This window comes from Scatophagus argus, chromosome 9 (genome assembly GCF_020382885.2).
Source record: "Scatophagus argus isolate fScaArg1 chromosome 9, fScaArg1.pri, whole genome shotgun sequence".
NCBI lineage: Eukaryota > Metazoa > Chordata > Actinopteri > Scatophagidae > Scatophagus > Scatophagus argus.
The window spans coordinates 24,071,014-24,091,511 of record NC_058501.1 but is presented as its reverse complement, the minus strand read 5'-3'; the positions used below and the strand labels follow the sequence as shown (position 1 = coordinate 24,091,511).

Here is a 20,498-nt window from a genome sequence, read left to right as displayed (position 1 = left end):
TTGGTCTAACCGTGTCATTTTTTCATTTGAGTTTTATTTTGGCTGAAAGCTCAGCTTCAGTTTGACAGGAAGTGTCTCCACATCCGGAGAACTGACTCGAGCTGGTTTTTTTCCTTTTCTCTGGGTTGCCGCATTGTGTTGCCTGGTTGTGGTTACGTAGATTGTGATCAGTTAACGTATTCAGCTTCATCTTGAAGTTTACGTTCAGTTTTTGGAGTAGAAGCCTGGTGGATACTTTTCTATTAGCACTCTGGCCTGCAGTTTGTCACAGATTACTGAATACCAAACACCAGAATCACACACTTCCCCCTCTCTGTGTGGTGAGTCATTAACTGGAAATACCCACGCGTAACACACATCCAGACCGCATAGACACGTAAGACACATACACGAACTTTCTGACAAAAAAAAAATCATGTAGTCTAAAAGTGATTTCTGGAAAATTTTAGGTTATTAGCTTTTCATTATTTGAATGATGAAGGATGGTAAAGCTAATGGATATTTTTTAAGAACCTGAACTCAAACTGAAAAATGAGTTAAGAGGAAGTTGGCCTCGGGGGGCGGATAACAACCTTTATCACACTATCACTTTGATGAAATGATGGCAGAAGTTCAAAACATGTCAGGTTTTGTTATGGATTTCCTCACAAAAGATCTCATTGTGACTCTCCGGCGGTTTCATGAATATTTACATCACAAGAATCTTGCAAATCTACATGACTTTCTTTTAGATTAAAGTCAGGGTTGATATAAACTGATCGTTTGACGTCATTTGATGTAAAGGTACAACCGTGAAGATGTACCATCTTAGATTTTAACACTTCAGTGCTCAGTGCGAGCAGCATTTAGCCCCAGTGAGGTGTTGCGTCACCTCCGATACAGAATTTATGTTGTTGTTGAGCAGTTTCATAAAGTTAAGAGGAAATTTAAGGGGAAATTGAGAGTTTGAAAGGTCACTTTATCCAAATGACACACACAAAAAACAGAATTTGACACTCACAGCGCAGTGGTGTTGAGAAATGTCATGATTTGGTTTCGTGATCTGAGGTACTTCTCTCTGCCTCCAAACAGTTCGGCTGAGGTGAACATGCGTGTTGTTCAATGCAAGGAAAACTTTTAAAAAACCCAGCACACTTTCGCAGAAATGTTGTTGTGTTTCCTGTGGATAATCCCTCGACCTGACGGTTTACGGTTTTCTTTATTGGGAAGCAGTCACTTCCCTGCTTGGAACAATTACTGTGTCTAAAGAGGGACAACATGGGAGCTCCCCAAAAGTGAAGCCAAAAGGTCTCAATCTGTGAAGGAAGTGGAGACGCGTCAGCCATCTTCACTTACAGTATGTTAGTGATGCACATTTCAACCTCGATCAAAAACGTCTTACCGGTCACGCTGTTTATCCATGTGGATAATTTTGGTGTTAACTGCAGAGTCTGGGAGAAATCGGCTGTATGTTTGCCTTCGCTCCAACAGAAAGGAACTAAATGACAGTTTACTTGTGGCGCAGAAACCATGACCCGGTTCCTCAAGATCATCCATAGACCTTGTTGGGGTGAACCTTTAATTCCAGATTTTATTATCAGTAGCACAAACTTTAGTCCATCCACCTCATTGTATTAGTTTCAGCAGGACTTTTGTGTCCCAGTAGCATCTGCATTATGTTTTGTTCCTCCTCCATTTTTCTCATGAATTTCTTCTCTATTTACATTCCAGATGAAGTTACACTTCAACAAAACACTCGTTATTCACATGCCGAGGCCCGCAGGTGCAGTAGATCACATGCAGGCGTGGGAGAGGAATGTGTAAAACGGCACATTCATGGAAACTGAACTAAAGAAGGTGCTTATATGACAAAATAAAAAGGCAAAAACAATGTGAGAACTTTTTTTTCTCTTCACACTCATATCACATTGTCATATCACATTACATCCACTGGCACAACGTGAAAACGAGTGAATTCCTGACACACCTTTGTTTGTTGTGATGTGTGGTGTCTCTGTGGTGTTATTTAGAGCAGCTGACAGTGAAAACAGAAGGCAGTCAGGTAGCATTCGTGGGATGCTTCAATGCTTCTGAGATGTATATGAAGCATCCGCCAGGAATCGAAGAAATGAATGGAATGTGTGATTTGTAATCAGGTCTAGGGTTAAAACAGGACATACACAAACTAGCCTGCAACCCTCAGAGCACAAGCTTTTGTTCTATCAGCAGACATCAGTAACTGTTACACGAACAGCCAGTTATTTTGATGAACAGCCTCAGAGGAAGTGCAGCACCATTTTGGAAATGCATCAATGCATTCAGGTTTTTCACAAAATTCAAGATTTATTCCCCCAGTAATGAGCTCACTGTTGCTCATTCCATGTCTTGTTTTTCTCATGCAGCCCTCTGGCTCATTTGTAGCCCAAGTGCCAAACACTGGAGGGCATTGTACAGTCAGAACACAGGGTTGCCTGTTTGAAGGCAATGATTTCATAAGAACTTCAGAACGGCTGTGTTGACATTGTTAGTGTCTGTCTGTTGCCATCTAGTGGTGAAAGAGGAGGAGTGTGTGTGTGTGTGCACGTCTGGCTGAAAAACAGCTTATTATAAGTGCAGAAAAACATTCAGGCATTTCTGTTTAAGAAATGTAAAATGGTGCATGACGAAGTTTAAATTAAAGAACAATATTTTAAAGCCTTTAAGCCTTCAAACTCAAAACAAGTTTCTCTTTTTATTTACCCATTCAGGGATGAAAGGGGAATTACAGTGGAGGTTTTGAAGAAGTCAATGGTTTTCCCTCCAGGGGGAATGTATTATTACGTGTGCTACTTCTTAAATGACAAGGGAATTACTGTAAGTAGGTGTGTTGTGATGACCTGATGAGAGAAGTTTCGACAGTGCAAATTTAACAAAAAAATTAAATTAAATTAAATTGTGAAATGAAAATTGGAAGACTTTTGGACTTGTAAATGTTATGAGTGGAAAGTCTAAACATAAGAATCGGTAATAAATAATCCAGACAACTGAACAGAGGAGAAACCAGAGGAGAAATAGTGAAAACATTTTGTGAAACATTAAATTACAAGGAAGTTGCAAGAGTTGAAAAAAGTGGTGAAAAACTAAAGTGGGGTTGAAATAAACAAAGAAGAAGTTTTAGCAACACTTCAAAGAAGTTTCGAGATGTCTCGGCTTCTGAAGTTTTAGCCTCGTAGATTCATCTTCATTCGCTCGCCACAAAGGACATGTAGCACTTTAGGCAAAAATCACAACTAACATAACGGAGGGATGGATTTTATTTTAGGCTGCAATAACTGCTGAGGAATCTGGCTCCAAATGATGTCACCAGTGCAATATGGCAGCACTCGTATCCAGGATATTTTGGATTCACTTTTGTCCACTTTGTCTCAAACCTTTGAGGCAGTCTAAGTTTGTTTGTGTGTAATTTGAAATCCTCCTACTTTAAGCAGCCAACACGGCATTTAAACCAAATGTGAGATCAGACACAACGACCACAGTCAGACCATTTTATTGCTTTTCCCTTCAGTCTAAGCTGATGTCAGTTAAACCTGGAAGTTATTGGGTGCAGCTTAATATTTTTTTACAATGTCTGCATTGGTCGAGAAATCTACTGAGAGCTGTTTAAGAAACTACCAACAGGAGCAGCGAGTTCTCAGTACAACGTTCTGCAGGTGTTTTCCAGGTGACTTCAGCACACAAAGCCACAGATGACCAAAAAGTTCCAGGATCCTGCAGCGACTTTGCACAGAAGCATTGGCTCTCTTCCCACAGAACCGCTTGTACGCACTGGAATGCATAATTACTGAATTAATATCAATATAAGCTAAAAAACATGGTTAACGGGTGAGCAAACAGCTGATACTTTACACATCCAGCATGTGCAGAGTATCAGCCTGCGGTTTGTGCCCTGAATGCTCGTTTTCACTTTCTTTATCGCACTCGCTGGGACACCACTAACTTCTGTGAGAAATATCTGGCTCTTCAGCTGCTAGATGGTCTGCTGTGTTAACCAGCTAGCGGCTAACTTTGTCTGCTGTTTGGTGATAAGCAAAGTTTCTCTGAGGTTAGCAGAGCGTGTTTGCAGAAAACAGACACTGAGAATGAACTGTGACCTGAGTTAACTGACATGTCACACTGACCCAAGCCTTTCACATAAGACACAGCTGCTAAATACATTGTTAAATATAAATAAATGTCTTAATAATTGAAGCAGTAAAAGTAACAGAATATCAAAGTAAAACATCGATGCAACAAATGAATTCAGTAAGTAATAAAGGAATTCTGATTCTGATTTAAATTATATTAAAATGAACTGTTGCATATATTTTGTTTGGTTGTGTACTTACATTATCTCAAACATTTTATAACAGTGTTCAAACTCTTTACAGAGTAGACATTAAGAAATCTGTAATTTTGTTCAAGGTGCATTCATTTTTGCCAGCACATCAAAGGCGTCAAAACCTGTCATGGAGTCATCAAATGTGACTAAACGTCCAACAGAGTTTTGTTGGCAGTTGTGGTTGTCTGACATGGAAAACTTCAGTGATGGTTGTTGTTTTGAAAACGAGACAGATTGCTGACTGCAGACAGTTTGAGACTGAGACTGAGACGAGGTACAACTCGACTCGGGCCACTAGATGTCAGGCCTTCTCTTCCTGTCTGACTGCGCTTTGTTTTAATTGAATGACTAATGAGCGTATGAGTTCATGCCCCACTTCTCTGCCTCTCTTCCTTTCTCTCTCTCTATATATGACTCCCTGTCACCCACTCTTCTCTCGCAGCCAAAATAATAAAATGCTGACTGCTCAAAGTGCCATCGGTCAGTATGTCTGTCTCAGCAAAGCAGTCCTGAGGCCTGACCAGAGAGAAGGGAGAGACAGAGAGAGAGAGAGAGAGACAGAGAGAGGGGGGGTGAGAGAGGGGGAGAGAGAAGAGGAGGGGTGGGGGGAGAAACAATTTTCTCTGGTTTCTAACTGCAGGCTCTGCCTTGCCGAGGGGCTTCAGCACTGCGCTCCTGTGAAGGTAGGTGTGAGGCTGCTTCCTTCTGTCTCTGTTGCTCTGTGGGGGTTTTTTGGGGGATCCTGAGTGTCCACACTGTAATGTTTCCCTTTAGGGTTTCTGTCTGAGGGGGGACACTTCCTTTAATCAGAGCCCGCAGGATGAATGAGCTGGACGTCCGTGAAATTTTGCCCAGATGTCACATTTATGTGGGTCTCATTTGGCGACTTTCATTTTATTTAGATGCTGACATGAGTATTCAGGCAGTAAGTCTCAACTTGCATAACTTTGTGGGAGGCTTCTGCAGAGGGTCAATACTGTCGCTCAGATGAAGCTGTCAGTGTGGTATGTGGAGGGGTTAAGCCGTCCAATAGCTGTCCATCGCTCTGCGGTTAATTCGTCGCAGCGGATTTGAAGATGTTGTCTCAGGGGGCTGTACAGTTTGGAAAGCGGGAAGGAGGGTTAAGTTTGCCCTCCATCTGCACACCCCCTGCAGACAGATCCGTTCATGTGGGACATTTGTGTATCTGACAGATGCCTGAAGGCGAAGATGCAGATCCAGTTCAGTTACGGTATGAAAAAGTTGCTTTGGTGTTAAAAATGTCTTTTATTGTTGACATACCACCTGCAAGAAATCTGTGTGTCTTGAAAAACAACTCTGCTTGTTGCTCCTCTGTGAGTATCACAGAAGGAAGCAAAATCTATGCAGCCAACTGGTTCCCCAGGCCTCGAAAAGGGGCTCTGATGCAGTCTCAAGGAGCAATCCAAGCCGAGGAGGATTCACACGGCTGGAAGTAGCTGACCTGAGAGGCTAAAATTAAGCTGAGGGCTCATTTGGAATGTCACACTCGGGCGGTAAGACGTGCAGAAGGCGACCTGTGGAAGGTGGCAAATCTTCTGAGCTGTCGGTGGCAGAATGAAGCAGCTGGGTCATTTAGAAAAGACAAACTTCTTCAAAATTCTGCTATGAACAGACGAAAAATAGACCTGAAGAGCAATGAAACTGAGAGCAGTGACTTCAAAGTTTTATGTTCTGCTTCAGAGAAACAAACGCTTTGGCACAGAAGTGGAGCGTAAATCATTTTGGAGCGTTTATGAGCGTATAACCTTTGTCACTGTGAAATCAAACCCTGTGTAATAGTCTCTGACTTATAAAACACACAGTAACCTCTCACTGCTGCTTGCCTCAGGGCAGTACTTTGACGTGGACATGCTGGAGCTCCTTAATGGATGAAGACATAAAAACAGATGTACAAGCTCACATGCAGTCAGTCATGGTTTTGGTGCGTCTATCTCCAGAGTGTTTCTCCCCAGCTTCCAGCCATCTCTGCTGTCTAAGGAGCTGCAGTCTGGCTGGATCAGAGTGAAGCCGTAAAATCTCTGGGACATAAAGCGCTTGTGCACATGCTTAGACCTAACAGATGGTCGGAGATGGCGCAGCTGAAGCAGCTGCTTTAGCTCCTGCTGGAGAAAACATTTGACCTGTGAGGCTTCTGACATGTGAGCTGTAGGTCTTGATGATGGAGGCCAGCTACACCTCAAACAGTTAAGGTACAATCACACTGCAGCTCTGCCCTGCGAATGTGGCCTCTGATTCCTGTTCACTTCCTGTCTCTGTTTGATCTCCACTTGGCTCTGGTTGGACTAGTCGGTCAGAGTTCATCTTGGTTCAACTCTGACCGAGTTATTTTTCCGATGTTGTTGATCTGTAGTGCAACAGACTGTTTGGGGTTGTTCATCAGACATGTGACTTCACATCCTGTTTCTGGATAATTTTGTTGATCGGCCTGAATGCAGCAGCTCCAGTCGCATCAGGACACCAACTAGTTTAAAGGTCCTGCAAACGAAACCTGCACAGGTGTTTTCAGCTGTTCTGCTTCATTAGACCTGCCAAGGCTGAACGTCTGGGGCTGTGTCCCACTTCGCTCTGGTGTTCACTCAGTCACTACACTGTATGCAATAGACACTCAGTAGTTTGGTCTTCTGTTAGCCGCATACTGAGATTTCCAACACTTACTGGTTGTCATTTTGCTCCATCACTGACAGATGTGGTGTCACTCAGCAGTATTTCTCACATCTGTAATATTCAATACATTGAGGGACTGTTAGCAGAAAGTTTTATGTTCTAATGTAGGGACTTATGAGAGCACTGCTGTACATAGTGTGTAGATTTTACACTCAGGCACTCAAATAAAATGGCCAAAAGTTAAAGCACAGTCTGTACAAGTCCAATTAGTCTTACTGTCTTACTTGTCTGTCACTTTGAGTCACAAAGTGTAACCCAGTTCAAGGTTGATAAAATTAACTAAAGAAATGAGGCTCATACTCTCGAAATGTTTCTTATTCCTCTTCTTCTAATATATTATATTCATGTACAGCCCTAACTATACGTTTAACAGGTCTCATTTGTAAAAGTTAGCGGTCAGAGAATGTAAATTTAATTTATATTCCATCTTTTATTTTTTATGACTTTCAGTGAGACAAGGTCACACCAGAGGCCTTCGTTTTCTTCATTTTTTAAAGTCGTCTCAGTATTAAAGACGTTCACATTGTCTGTTTCTGTACAGACAAAACTCCCACCCACCGTGGACTCAGACATAAACCCCTCAGTATTAACTGAGTATTTCTAAACAGTCACATTCATGCCATTTATCTCAGCAGAATGTCAAAATTATTTACTTCCTGTTGTGGTAATTATGACACATTCTGCTCTGACTCGTTAAGAGTCACGTGTCAGTAACACGTTTGTGGACCAGAATGTGCACATCTTTTTAAACCTAAAAAATGAATCCTGCGCCACATACGAGGGGAAAACTGGCACGCTTCCAGATGCCGTTTTAACATTTAATGATAATGTCTAATGTCATTAAAGGAACCCCAATGAAACATAGACGTTATGTTTATGATCAGGTTTGTGTCATGTCTCGACAACAAGTGAGGGTGTGCGAGATGTTTGAGATTTAAACTGGAAAAAGAAACATCCGGAGCCAGCTGACAGCAGCAGGTGACGGCCACCACTCCCGCTTTGTTTTGGTCCATACAGAAACCCTGCTGGGACTGTTGGGGGCAGATGCACATTCACAAACATCCAGCCTGTTTCCAGTGGCATGTAGAACGTGCCAAATTAAATGTCATAACAAATGAAAGCACAATGTGGGGCCTGGCTGTCTGTCTGCTCGTCAGACTGCCTGCCAACGTCCTGACATTTTTTAACTAGCTTAACTATTTTATATTTTACTGGCACATACTGAATGTACGACATGGACATAATCCAGGGGCTGAAAAGTGAAGATAATACAGAAATGCCTTAAACCTGCATTTCGTTCCACTGGCCAGCAGGGGGCGACTCTACTGGTTTCAGAAAGAAGTCCCATTGTACGTGAGCTTGTGGGGAAACGAGTGTGCTTCTCGCTTGCTTTATTACCTCATTAAACAGTTTCCAAATGAGTTTATGCTAATTGTTGCTAAAAGTTGCTAATCTGCAGTCTTTGTCAATACAGTGCGAAGTTCGTTTAGTAAAATTTTTACTCCCATTTAGGGCAGGGTTACCTTGTGATTGACAAAACGTCGTGTCCTCAGGCCCAGTCTTCAAAACAGTAGCCCCCAAACAAACGTTGGGTTTACACTTGTTTACCACCCGCAGAAATCAAATGTATTGATCTAATCTGGATTGATTCTGTACAATACCGGAAAAGGAAATGTCCTGTTGTGCAGTAAAAGTATGTAAAAGTAATACGTTCCTTATTTCCTTAACTGGTAAACTGCTGGTACGCAGCTGAGCCCTCACTCTTAGCTCAAGTGTCACAAATCAGCCATGTATTTAGCTCAACAATAAGCGAGGCTCAAAGGCTTGACTGCAGGCAAATCACATGAGCCTCGTTTGGATGGAGCCCTGCAATGGATCGCATTCACTCCTTAAGTCACACACTGCGCTCTACATTAACTACAGTCGAAATCAAACCAGTAAAATACACCGACAAGCTGTCTCAGAGGGAAAGAGGAAACGCTTATGGCCAAGCTGATGTTGACAGTGACTCATTTTTAACATTTTAATAGTCAAATGTGTTAGATTTGAAACAATACGCATTTATACAGGATTATCAATATTATTATGGTCTGTTATGGAATATGGCCTGAGCCTGCTTTATATGAAACGTGTTGGGAGTTAACATTGGTTGTTCCTTCACAAAACAGCAAACTGACGTCTGACAGAACTCACATTTGCTCGTGGATACTTCAGGTGTGAAGATGCTTGAAGTCTTAAAACTGAAAACCTTTGGTTTCCTTTGAAGTTTCTGATATCTTGTGGGGCTAAAGAGCAGTCCTGCCAAAGGTGTCACACTAAACCTCTGTGAAGAAGAAGAAGAAGAAGAAGAAGAAGAAGAAGAAGAAGAAGAAGAAGAAGAAGAAGACTGCAGCCTAGTAAATATGGACAAAACTATGCAGGTTTTACATTTTTTAGAAAAATCTGCTTTTACAAATATTTTATGAGGAGGGAAACACATTTCCTTAGACCTAAATGTAGGTGTAACTTCTGTTTGTTGATATGAAAACCTCCCAGAGTATACCATCAAATGCTTTCTTGGTAATCTTATTATGATAAAAGTTTTGTAAATCTGATTGTTAAGACGTCAAGGCTGCAGTAAAACCTTTCATCCCAGACACAAAGTGAGCTGTGGTAGATTTGTCCTCCGCTTGGTGCTTTGAGCTTCAGCCTCCTTCCTGTCACCCTTTAAATCTGCTCCGTCTTCGTCGGCGCTCAGCTGTGTGATCTGCTGTTTGTGTCACTGGCTTTACGCATTAGAGCCACGCGGCGTCAACGGGGAGCTGCCAGGCACACAGGAGCACCTTTTAACAGGCGCTTCCAGCGTTTTAGTTATCAAAAGAAGATTTTAGAGGAGCAGGGGGGTCATGACTGTAATTCAGCTTTTGTGCTGATGTTATCGAGGATGTTTATTTCAAAAAACTCAGAGAAAAACGAACGTGTTTCTCTCTTCTTTACAATTTATAGGTCAGAGGAAAATACAGCAGGTGTGACTCATAAACACACACACACGCACGGTTCATGGCAGGTATTGTTTGTATTCAGAATTTGTGCTTGTATATAAATACATATGTATGTACTGTATGTGTGTGTGGTCTCTGATAAAGTGTAATCTGATCAGTAACTCCCACCAAACAGGTTCTACCTTGAGAAGAATGAGGTTATGCTCACATTGTTTGTGTGTCACTGCAGCAAAGCAACACAAAGTACACAACACAGCGTAAAATGCAGCAAAGCAGGTGTCTTCAAGGTCGTGACACATCCTGGAGTAAATATGGACAAAAGTCTGTCATTTCATGTCCATGCCGACTGACATAATGTGCTGTTGTTGAGGTAACTCAGTCGTTCGGCTGTGGTTTATTTGTTGCAGGAATTTGATCCACTGACACCACAAACAAACAAAAGAAAAAAGTGAACCATGAAGCAGTACTCTTGTAGAAATACACGCTGAAATGCTGTGTAGGTAAGTTGTTTGTAGGATATTGTGCAGCAGACAGACATTCAAATGAGTTAGGCTGAAGCTCTGATTCTCAGAAGGCCACAAACTCACTTTCAGTGGATCATCTTCACCACGATTTCCATCTTGATGTTCTCACATGAAGTTTGCAGATTTTATTCATGTGCACGTGTACCTTCAGCAGCAGAGTACATTCTGCTGCTGTATATATTTTACCTTTAAAGCACACTTAACATTAGCTCATCGATCAAACTCGTAATTGAGACCACTCAAAGAAGAGTATCTGATACTTAGCTCTACGCACCTTTTGCTTCCTTTTAAAGATAAACAAAATATGAGTAATATTAATTTGAAAAGCACTGACATAATTTTGGCTGTAGAAATGAAAGGCCCCACTGATGTAATTCCCGTGTTTTTAGACATCCCTTCAGTCAGTCCCTGAGGCTAAACGTGATTACGTTCCTGCTGTAAGACGTTCTTGACGTTATACAAGCAGGATGGCTGAATGAAACCTCATTCTGTGACATGAACTGTGGTGGGTTCTCTTCTCTGGCCAAGTTGGGATGAAATTTGGACTGAAAATGAAAACATCGGACCTCCCAAACCTGATAGCTGCATTACTCATGCTCTGACCCTGTGCTATCGTTGTGGTATTTCCTCGTTTGAGGACCCTGTTGTGTGAACCTGCTGTTCTTTACAGTTTGTTGTTATGTGTCCATGTCTTTTCATCACTGAGCGCAGATATGCTCCGGGTGTGTCCACTGCTGTATGAACGAGTGTCTGTCCATGATAAATAAGGGATTGCACTTTCCACCCTCTCCTCTCTGCATCATGCTATTCTTAGTTGCTGTGTGGTGAGCTAAGGGTTTAGAGTTACAAAGACTTTGCTCTCTCTTTCTCCTTCTTCGCTCCCTCGCTCTGCAGCTTCTGCTTTCAAACTGCAGGCCATGAGTGGGTGGTTATGCACCCCTTGTGTGCTTTCAGGTGAAAGTGAAGCCTTACGTAAGCATGTGACCTGGGAACTGCTGTAGCATATTTACATGGACTCTGCCCTCCTGGGAATCGCGGATTTCTTATTGGAAATGCATCTATTATTATCATCATCGCATCACTGAGGTGCTCTGAATAGGGCTGCCGATAAGCTCAATGAAGAGCATGAAACTGTTTGGCAAGGGCAGCAGAGCAGGGGACCCCCTGTGGTCCTTGACAGGGCTCCACAGGGTCCCCAGATAAAATAAGGACAGAGTGGCTCATAGTTTTGTCAAACACATGGGGCTGCCTTGTGTCCTGTAGGGGTTAACATGCTGACCATGACCTGAAACGTCCCATTTGTTGCTTTTTTTGTTTCTCTCTAATGCTGCCCATTCAATAAAGTCATAAAATGTCCAAAAAGTCATTTTCATTTTAAAATAATCTGAAAAGTATAAAAAGACTTGCTCAATGAATATCCTGATCAGAGGTTTTGATGTGCTGAGTCTGAATGCAGTACTGTGAACTACTGTATGATACCATACATTATGAGAAGGGGCACTTCTGCCAGGGGTCACATGGAGAGACTGTGGAGTAGCTCAGCTAAAAAATTCTGACTTGGATAAATAATTGAAATTGTAATGGATAAAGTGTTGAACCTTATCACTTAGAGTAAAGGACAAATGTTTGGAACATCCAGCTATTACGTGCTGTAGTACTTTGTATGGTCCAGGAGTTCATGTTGCGATGTTTGATTCGAATAAGTTGCTGATATTTTGCTCAGGGCCAAAGCTGAAATTGGGGTTGAGATTCAAACGTTTTGCACATCCATCCCTCACCCCTCACCCCTCTCCTCCTCCTCTCCCACAGTGTCCTCTCACCCAGGAGTGTGCAGCCGTGTGTATGAGTGAGTGTGTGTGTATGTGAACCAGACGTCTGGAACCATGTCGGACCCCAGGGACATCGACGAGGATGCCATCCTCAGGGGCCTCAGTGCCGAGGAGCTGGACCAGCTGGAGTATGAGCTGCAGGAGATGGACCCTGAGGTACGGGGAAGCGCTTGATTTGCCTCAACCTGCCAGGTGGTTGGTTTCTGATTGTTTTCTTAGAGAGCTCGTGGTCAGATCTCATGTAACTTGTTACCTGTGAGGATAGCCAAAACCTGCAGGAGACACGACTGTGTAGACAGGGGGTGAGCACACCAGTGATTCAAGTATGAAATCAGGCTGCCCTCTCGACGTGTAAAAATAAGTATCGCCATGACATATTTTTCCAAATTAAAATTTGCTTCAGGACTTTATGACATTTAAAAGCCACTTGGACATCATTTTAGATTTGAATGCTTAGTAACAGGTGTGCGCATGTATTTAAATCTTTGTAGCCAAGGTTCACGCACGATGCACCTGACTCACAGTGTCCTCCATTATGGGACGCGTTTAATGCTGGGGAGAAGGAACAAAAGGGAAGACTTTCACTTGCATTGTGGGAACTGGTGCATCAAGAAAGCTAGAGTTACAGTCAGTAAAGAATGAAAATGCTGTACAAACGTTTTGACTTTGATTCATGAAGTTTCTCACTCAGTCCATCCAGGCACTGAAACAACAGTGAATCCATTCTCACATGTTCTCTGGTCTTAATGACATGTCAACATAACATTTGATCTCTTGTTCTCCCAGAACGCCATGCTGCCTGCTGGCATGCGGCAGCGTGACCAGACGAAGAAGAGCCCAACAGGTCCGTTTGACCGTGAAGCCCTGCAGCAGCACTTGGAGAAGCTGGCCCTGGAGCACCAGGACAGGGAGGACCTGGTGCCCTTCACTGGGGAGAAGAAAGGTGGGGGGAGGCAGGTGTCCTGTGTGAGGAACTCTGCGAAATACACTGTCCACAGAATATGCACTTTAAGTTTCCTAACAGAAAAAAGAACATATTTAAAGTAACTATTATGCTGTCAATGTTCAGATGCAGAATAGAGGACATGACATTTTTTAAACTGCACACAGTCAGAAAAGGTTTGCATTGCTCTGTCACAGTAAAAGCTGCTGCGTGTGCCTCCATCACATGATCACATATGCTCATAGAGATTCCACTCAGTCTATTGTGCAGACAACATTCTGCACTGTAAAACATCAGCAGAGGTTAAAATGACCATTCATACAGGGTTTATGGGTTTATATTGTACGATAGCTCTTAACAGCTTTACACACAGATCGTGCCAACTTAAATCTCCAGAGACATTTTTTCCTTCTCCCTCCGACAGCTGTACAGCAATGCACCACTGCACAGCAGCTCGGGCTCTTGGTTTCAGGTCTGTGTGGGTTTCTTGCAGCTCACTGAGTTTTGGGGCCATTTCCCTAATGGTCTCACAGGCATGACATGTCCAGACCTACACCAGGCAATAATTTGACTATTAGTATTTAGTTCTGTGCAACTCAGCTAACAAAGGCATTACAGGCATGCCTGTGTCCTGCCTAAAATTTGTTTATTTTTGTGATTCAGAATTGAAATTGTGAAGATGAATGACAAACACACAAAGAAAAAGATAAGAAAGCCCAGCACAGGCTCCAGTGGAAAATTGAGTTTATTAGAGCTGGTCCACAAATCCCTGATAAGCCTCGACTTACTTTGGGAAACATGATCCGAGCAGAGCTTTTAGACAAATTTGCAGTTTAAAGGATTCCAACTGAAGTCACCACATCAAGATAAAAAAAAACAACAAAACACACACTGTGGAGACTGATGAACAAATACTCACAAACACACTGCCTGAGTCTTTCTCATACTCAACTCTTTCCTTCTGTTTTTCTCTTCTCCTTTTCGACTCTGTACATCTGAATCTTCCCTTTCTTTCTGTCTGCCATATTTTCTTTCTTCCTTCTCACCTCTGATTGCCCCTCTTTACTCACTCGTTCTTTCTTTCTGTTTTTAGGAAAGGCCTTCGTGGCCAAGAAAGTAGCGGAGATCCCTCAGCACGAGCAGGTGATCCTGGAGCCAGAGCTGGAGGAGGCTCTGAAAAACGCCACAGACGCAGAGATGTGTGATATTGCAGGTTAGAAAACCACTTTTACTTTACTTAATAGTGGCAGCTGTGTCTCTCCATCCATCTGGGGTGATCCTGTTTGGGTCATGAGTGCTGGAGTCAGACTGTTACCACTCAGTTCTGTTAATCTTTTCTCGATCAGCGGCTCCCGAACATGTGGCTGCATGTGAATTTTCACAGCTTAAAACGCATGCGCATTTGCTATGAAGATATGGTCACATGTATGTGTGTGAATGTGATTTATTTGATAACATTGGGATGAGCATAATTTTCATTTTAGAGGCTCAGTTCCATCAAGTGTCCCAGTAAGCCAGCACATACAACACCAGGACCCTGAAACGATAGCTCATCTAAATGGAACGTGGTTATCAATGACACCTGCTTGTTTTCCACTATGACATGAAAAAATGTCTGCTGTTCTCTCCATTTGATGTCATGTGTTTGTCCTCATGCTGTTTCCCAGCAGCAGGCTCATATGAAGACATACCCAACACAAGCGTGGTGTGACCTCAGTGTTTCGTCACAGCAGCTCTGACCCACATAGCTGTATTATACAGAGCCTGTTAGCTCCATACTGTTAACTTCGCATTGTTTCCCCGAGCACTGAGACAGCTCAGTAGTCCCAGGGTTAACGGACGTGGCCAGACATGCAGTGGGGTCCAATTCCCCATGCTCAGCAACACAAAAATAAATAAGCCTGGCCTCAGGCCACCAAAGGAAGGGTGGAGTAGACATGGAGATGGTGGGGACAAAGATACTGTATCTGTTTAGAACAGACCAGTGGGAAGCTTCTGTATTCACAGATAGAAAAGCCACAGTTTGTCGCTTAAAGTTCAAATTCGAGTTACTGAAACTCAGAATTAATCAACAGTGAAATGTGAGAAGTATTGTGGGAATCAAATTTTAAATGACCCGGTTTATAGATCAGATTGTCTGAAAGTAGGAGTAGCTGTAATAGTATTGGTATTATTCCTCAATCAACATCAGGGACAATAGAAAGGCTAGTGCAGATGGAAAATTAGCCATCTGCTAAAATATTAGCTAAATGTGACAATAACTTATCCCATAAGATACAATAGCTGTATTTGACATCATTCACCTGAAAACCCCACATTCAAGTCTATAACTATGCCTGGTTGAATAAATGTTAGATAACTGTAGAAATTAGTTTAAATTAAACCATAAAACCTGTTTTCTTTATTGAGTGTGACCACCCGGCAAACCCAGCCACACTGCTCTGACAGGCCAAACTGGCAGGCAGGCATCCGGAAAGACTGAACAGGGGGGCCAGTTTGTCCAGCTACATCAGCCTCTCAGAGAGACCGCTGGATGGAGTCCAGATGAGGATTAAACCTCAGTTAGCCTCTGTCAGTCTTTTGTGTGGGCTTTTTGGCAAACAGACTAAAAGGGGATGAATGGCTTGGCCGACCTGCTTTGTGAGCTCGAAGGGAGAGTCGTCTGACAAGTCACCCTGGTGACTTAATTTTCACATTTGATTTAGGTTAACACTTTGCTATATGGAGCTTTTTAGTTATCTGCAGTCTAGTTTGTGCTGCAAAATTACTGTGGGTTATTCTCAGGGCCATACCGGATGATGAGATGGTGTTTATGGTCAGTTACGCCCCCCACCCCAAGAGCAAGCAGCTGTCTCCCGGGTCTCTCTCCCCTCACAAGGCCCTTCCCATGGTTCCCCACACACACCGGGTCAGGAGGCTGGTGGGTTGGAAGGTGGAGTGAGGGTAGAGGGGAGGAAGAGGGGTGGGGTTGTGGGTTTGCGTGTGACATAGTTTGGCAGGTTAGAACAACAGCAAGAAAAGCACTAGCAGGTCTGCCCCCTTCTGGTCACAAACAGTAACAACAAGAGAAAAAAAATCATTCTTTTGTTATAGTTTTGTATCATGTGCGCAAGGTCAATTTGATCAATCTCTTTTTTACAAAGTAGCTTGAACTTCAAGATTTCAAGCTAGTCAAACGTCTTTTCTGTCGGTCACTCTCTTTGGATGTCAAACTTTATATCTGATTACATCACAATGAGTCTTAATTTGCTGGTTTATGACTTTATAGTGAAGTTGTTCAAGTTCAGAAATATACTTTTGATGTCCACGGGTATCCTACTTCACAAAATTTTTGCTGTTGTTTTAACACTGACTCAGTGTCAGCTCGAATAACACTGAAAAAGTCAGAGAGAAATGTATGGTGTATTTAGTTCCTCTGGGCTGCTGGAAACTGTGCGATTACAACCAGTGATGGAGTTTCCTGTGGAGTTTAGACAAAGATATCTTAATCTCGTCAGACAGACACAGAGTAGTGCCACGCACGAAGCCAGAGAATCTAACTAGGTCTCTTTTTGTTTTGGGCTCAGAAGTGAGTACAAATCGTAAAAACATTTTATTTACAAATCCAGCATAACTTTGACTTGGGGATATCAGCACAGCCTGAAACAACAACAGGGACAAAACCACAATCCAGGACATATAATATGATCTTATTCAAATATTATTTACTATTTTGTTTTATTTTGTTTTCCTTTACTCGCAGCCATCCTTGGAATGTACACACTAATGAGCAACAAGCAGTACTATGATGCTCTGGGCACCACAGGCACGATTGCCAACACAGAGGGCATCAACAGTACGTATGACATCACTTCATGAACAATTTCATCTTTTTTTTATTCATTAAGATGTTTAGAAGCCAATGGAAGTCATAAGAAGTTAAGTTGAAAGGTAAACTGCTGGTTAGCTTCTTCACTTTGTTAATGTCTCTTGATTTCCTCATTTCATTTGTGATTTTTACCATATTCAAAGTATTTTAGACTACATTTTATTTAAGCAGATCTCTCATATTGTCCATTTTTATATATAGCCAATGTGCAAAATATTAATGTTAACAGAAAATGGACTAAATAAGCACACCATGACAAGATACTTCTTTTAGATATACTGTTTACTGAACATATCATTCACTGTATGTCAGTATGCCACTCTGAAGCCTAAGCTGTGAAGTTGTATCTCCAACAGGTGTAGTGAAACCAGATCCTTTCAAGATCTTCCCCGATGAGCCGCCCAATCCCACCAACGTGGAGGAAACCCTGGAGAGGATCCACAGCAACGACAGCACCCTGACTGAAGTCAACCTCAACAACATCAAGGTCAGCGGAACGGAAAAAAAACAGCGATGTTAACTTCAAGCAGTGCCAGAAATACAAATGTCACCATCTGCATCAGAGTGAACCACACAGCAGAGGTCTACAGATTCAAGAAATCTCTTTCCAAGCCAGCATAGTTTTACTTTTTGCTGTACATAACTTGAAAACCCTGAAAACCCTGAAAGTGACCGTCTGCCATGTGTCGTATCAGCACGACACCAAACACAATGCTGTGTACTGGGGTCTAAATCCTCTGCAGTGCTTGGCTCAGAGCTCATAAAGTCTGTCTGTCTGTCTGTCTGTCTGTGCTGCAGGACATTCCCATCCCGACGCTGAAAGAGATCTTCGAGGCGATGAAGGGAAACTCTCATGTGGAGTTTCTGAGCATCGCTGCGACCCGTAGCAATGACCCTGTGGCCTATGTGAGTACAATAAGAAACAGAAAAATGCTACTTATTTTTTATTGTTTCATTTTGTTCGGTATGGAAACATAATCTCTGTCACATGGCTGTGATTATAACATTATATTCAGACATGCCAAAAATATCTCTGCTGTCAGTTATGTACTGAATTATTAGAATTATTTATCAACTTGTTACTTCCTGCATGTGGTTTGTCCAAGCGGTGTTGTCGCACCTCACCAGAAGTCATTGCTCAACTGCTGTAACCCAAACTCCGTACAACTGCTGTATTCCATTACTTTAAAATGTGTTAAAAAAAACAGACTGTAGTAAGTGCGATACAAACATCACAGGTAGATTTGACTCCATGGTTAAGGCTGCGCTCTGTCATTTATACCTGTACGACCACCTGAGCATGACACTATCATTACTGAAGTTACAGAAAGAATTTTACTTCTAATGGAGTATTAGTATAATGGAGTATAATGTTGAGTTTGAACCCATAATTCATCTTAAAATAAACTCCTACTTCACATAAAAGCACTTGAAATTTGTCTAAAAGGGTCAAATCACACAGGGCTGAAAACTGCTCTCTATGGGATGAAACTCTCAGATGTCTTACTTCTGACCATGACATGACTGAACTTTTGAAACCTGCACAGAGCAACATCAATATCCAACTGCGAGGTGTTTCACTGGGCAACGAAATTGTGTTTCAAAGGTCACAAAGCAGGAGTTGAGAATATATTAATCATTTTTAACATGCAGTTGTGCAGCAAACAAAACATTCCCCATTTGTGTGTGTGTGTGTGTGTGTGTGTGTGTGTGTGTGTACCAGGCTTGTGCTGAGATGCTGCAGGAGAACACCAGCTTGCAGAGTCTTAATATCGAGTCAAACTTCATCACTGCAGACGGCATGATGGCCATCATCAAAGCTATGGCCAACAACGCAACGCTGGTGGAACTCAAGATTGACAACCAGGTGTGAAACACACAACTGAGACTATAGATGTACTCTAAACCTCACTGCACTGACTGATGGGCGACACACAAGAGTTCTAGTCAGTCAGATTTAATGTGTTTTGAGTTGTAGCCCTGTGTCCTCCAGGGCCAGTGTCACTTGTCCTGAATCAGCTGCTCTCTCTCTGGTACAGAGGCAGAAGTTGGGAGACTCAGTTGAGATGGAGATCGCCTCCATGTTGGAGAACAACTCCAGCATCCTCAAGTTCGGCTACCACTTCACCCAGCAGGGTCCCCGTGCCAGAGCTGCCATGGCCATCACGCGAAACAACGACATGAGTGAGAAATGCTTGGAAAATGTCAATGTTTATGAAGAATTATGGAAAGATTGGAGGGCAAGATTAGTCTGTGTAAAATCCAGCTGAAATGAGGGTTAGAGTGCTGCCAGGTGTCTTTATAACACTTAAATACTGGTTTAATTCTGAAGGCCGGTGAATGCAACTTGAACCTCCACCTTTTTTTAACTGACTGCTTTTATTTTGTGTAGTTTTTGTCTAACTTAGTCTTTCTTCTCTGTGCAGTTCGCCAGCAGAGATTAAGATGAAAGCACCGAGGAGCAGTCAGAAGAACAACTGCTTCAGCCTGCAAACAGCAGCCTCGTGCCAGCTTTCTCAGCGTCACGCACCAAGCGAGGGGTCATCGTGCAGGGTGAAAACCCACCTATCATACATGTCTAATCATTTTCATTTCATTTCTCGCAGCCAGTTTTTTTGTAGACTGCTGAATTCATCATAAAGGCATGTACAGGTCACAAGCAAAACGTGATGTGTCTTTTTTTAATGCTTTTAGTTTGTGCATCGCCGACATCATCCCAAACAAAAGGTTAACCCTTTTCATTCATGAAAACATTAATAATGTGGTGCTGTCTGTGGGAAGAACTGTAAATACTTTAAATAAAAATATATATATTCAAGTATTTTTTTGTCAGTGTTTGGCAAATTTAATTGTATTGTTTCTACACCTTATCTGAACACGAGTACTTTGAATTATATAGACGCTGGTTTTAAATGCACCAAACCTGCACATTGTTTGGTGCTTTTGACGTTAAAGTGGACAGACTTGTTTTGCAGAATCAGTATTAGATCTAAAGACACTGGGTGTACGAGATTTCATAAGACTGAAGATTTGATAAGACTGACACACACTGCAGCTCTAAGGGATGTAGAGAATCACACTGCATTAATCCCTTTTACTTTCTCCTGATCCTCTGACTTCCCTCAAGCACCTGAGCTATTTTTACACTCCCAAACCCTGATGGGAAACATAACCTAGTCCACTGGGCTTGAGTTACCTTGTTCCAAATATAAGAACCAACTTTTGGAGGGTTGCACCTGTGTGCACCCACAGAGATTTATGAACAGAAACAGCTGCTAACCTCTGAGGATTCTGACAGCATTGCTGAGGTTCCTTCACCACCTCCCCCACGT

At 42.4% G+C, this 20,498-nt stretch overlaps 1 protein-coding gene across 1 annotated transcript; it reads left to right on the top strand.

The window, feature by feature from the left end:
- The first annotated feature begins 4,903 nt into the window (after nt 1–4,903).
- On the top strand, nt 4,904–19,987 carry tmod4 (tropomodulin 4 (muscle)). The gene is made up of 10 exons (XM_046400443.1): nt 4,904–5,019; nt 12,336–12,511; nt 13,142–13,298; nt 14,392–14,511; nt 17,041–17,133; nt 17,523–17,653; nt 17,965–18,072; nt 18,890–19,033; nt 19,206–19,350; nt 19,593–19,987. The coding sequence occupies exons 2-10, from the start codon at nt 12,410–12,412 to the stop codon at nt 19,613–19,615; spliced, it is 1,023 nt and encodes a 340-aa protein (XP_046256399.1). The 5' UTR covers nt 4,904–5,019; nt 12,336–12,409; the 3' UTR covers nt 19,616–19,987.
- The last annotated feature ends 511 nt before the right edge of the window (nt 19,988–20,498 follow it).

Bases quoted from the DNA above. Each gene is read 5' to 3' on its own strand.
- tmod4 (XM_046400443.1), top strand. From the start codon at position 12,410: ATGTCGGACCCCAGGGACATCGACGAGGATGCCATCCTCAGGGGCCTC. The intron at 17,134-17,522 runs GTACGTATGACA...TATCTCCAACAG, and splicing joins CAACACAGAGGGCATCAACA to GTGTAGTGAAACCAGATCCT. The intron at 19,034-19,205 runs GTGTGAAACACA...TCTCTGGTACAG, and splicing joins AACTCAAGATTGACAACCAG to AGGCAGAAGTTGGGAGACTC.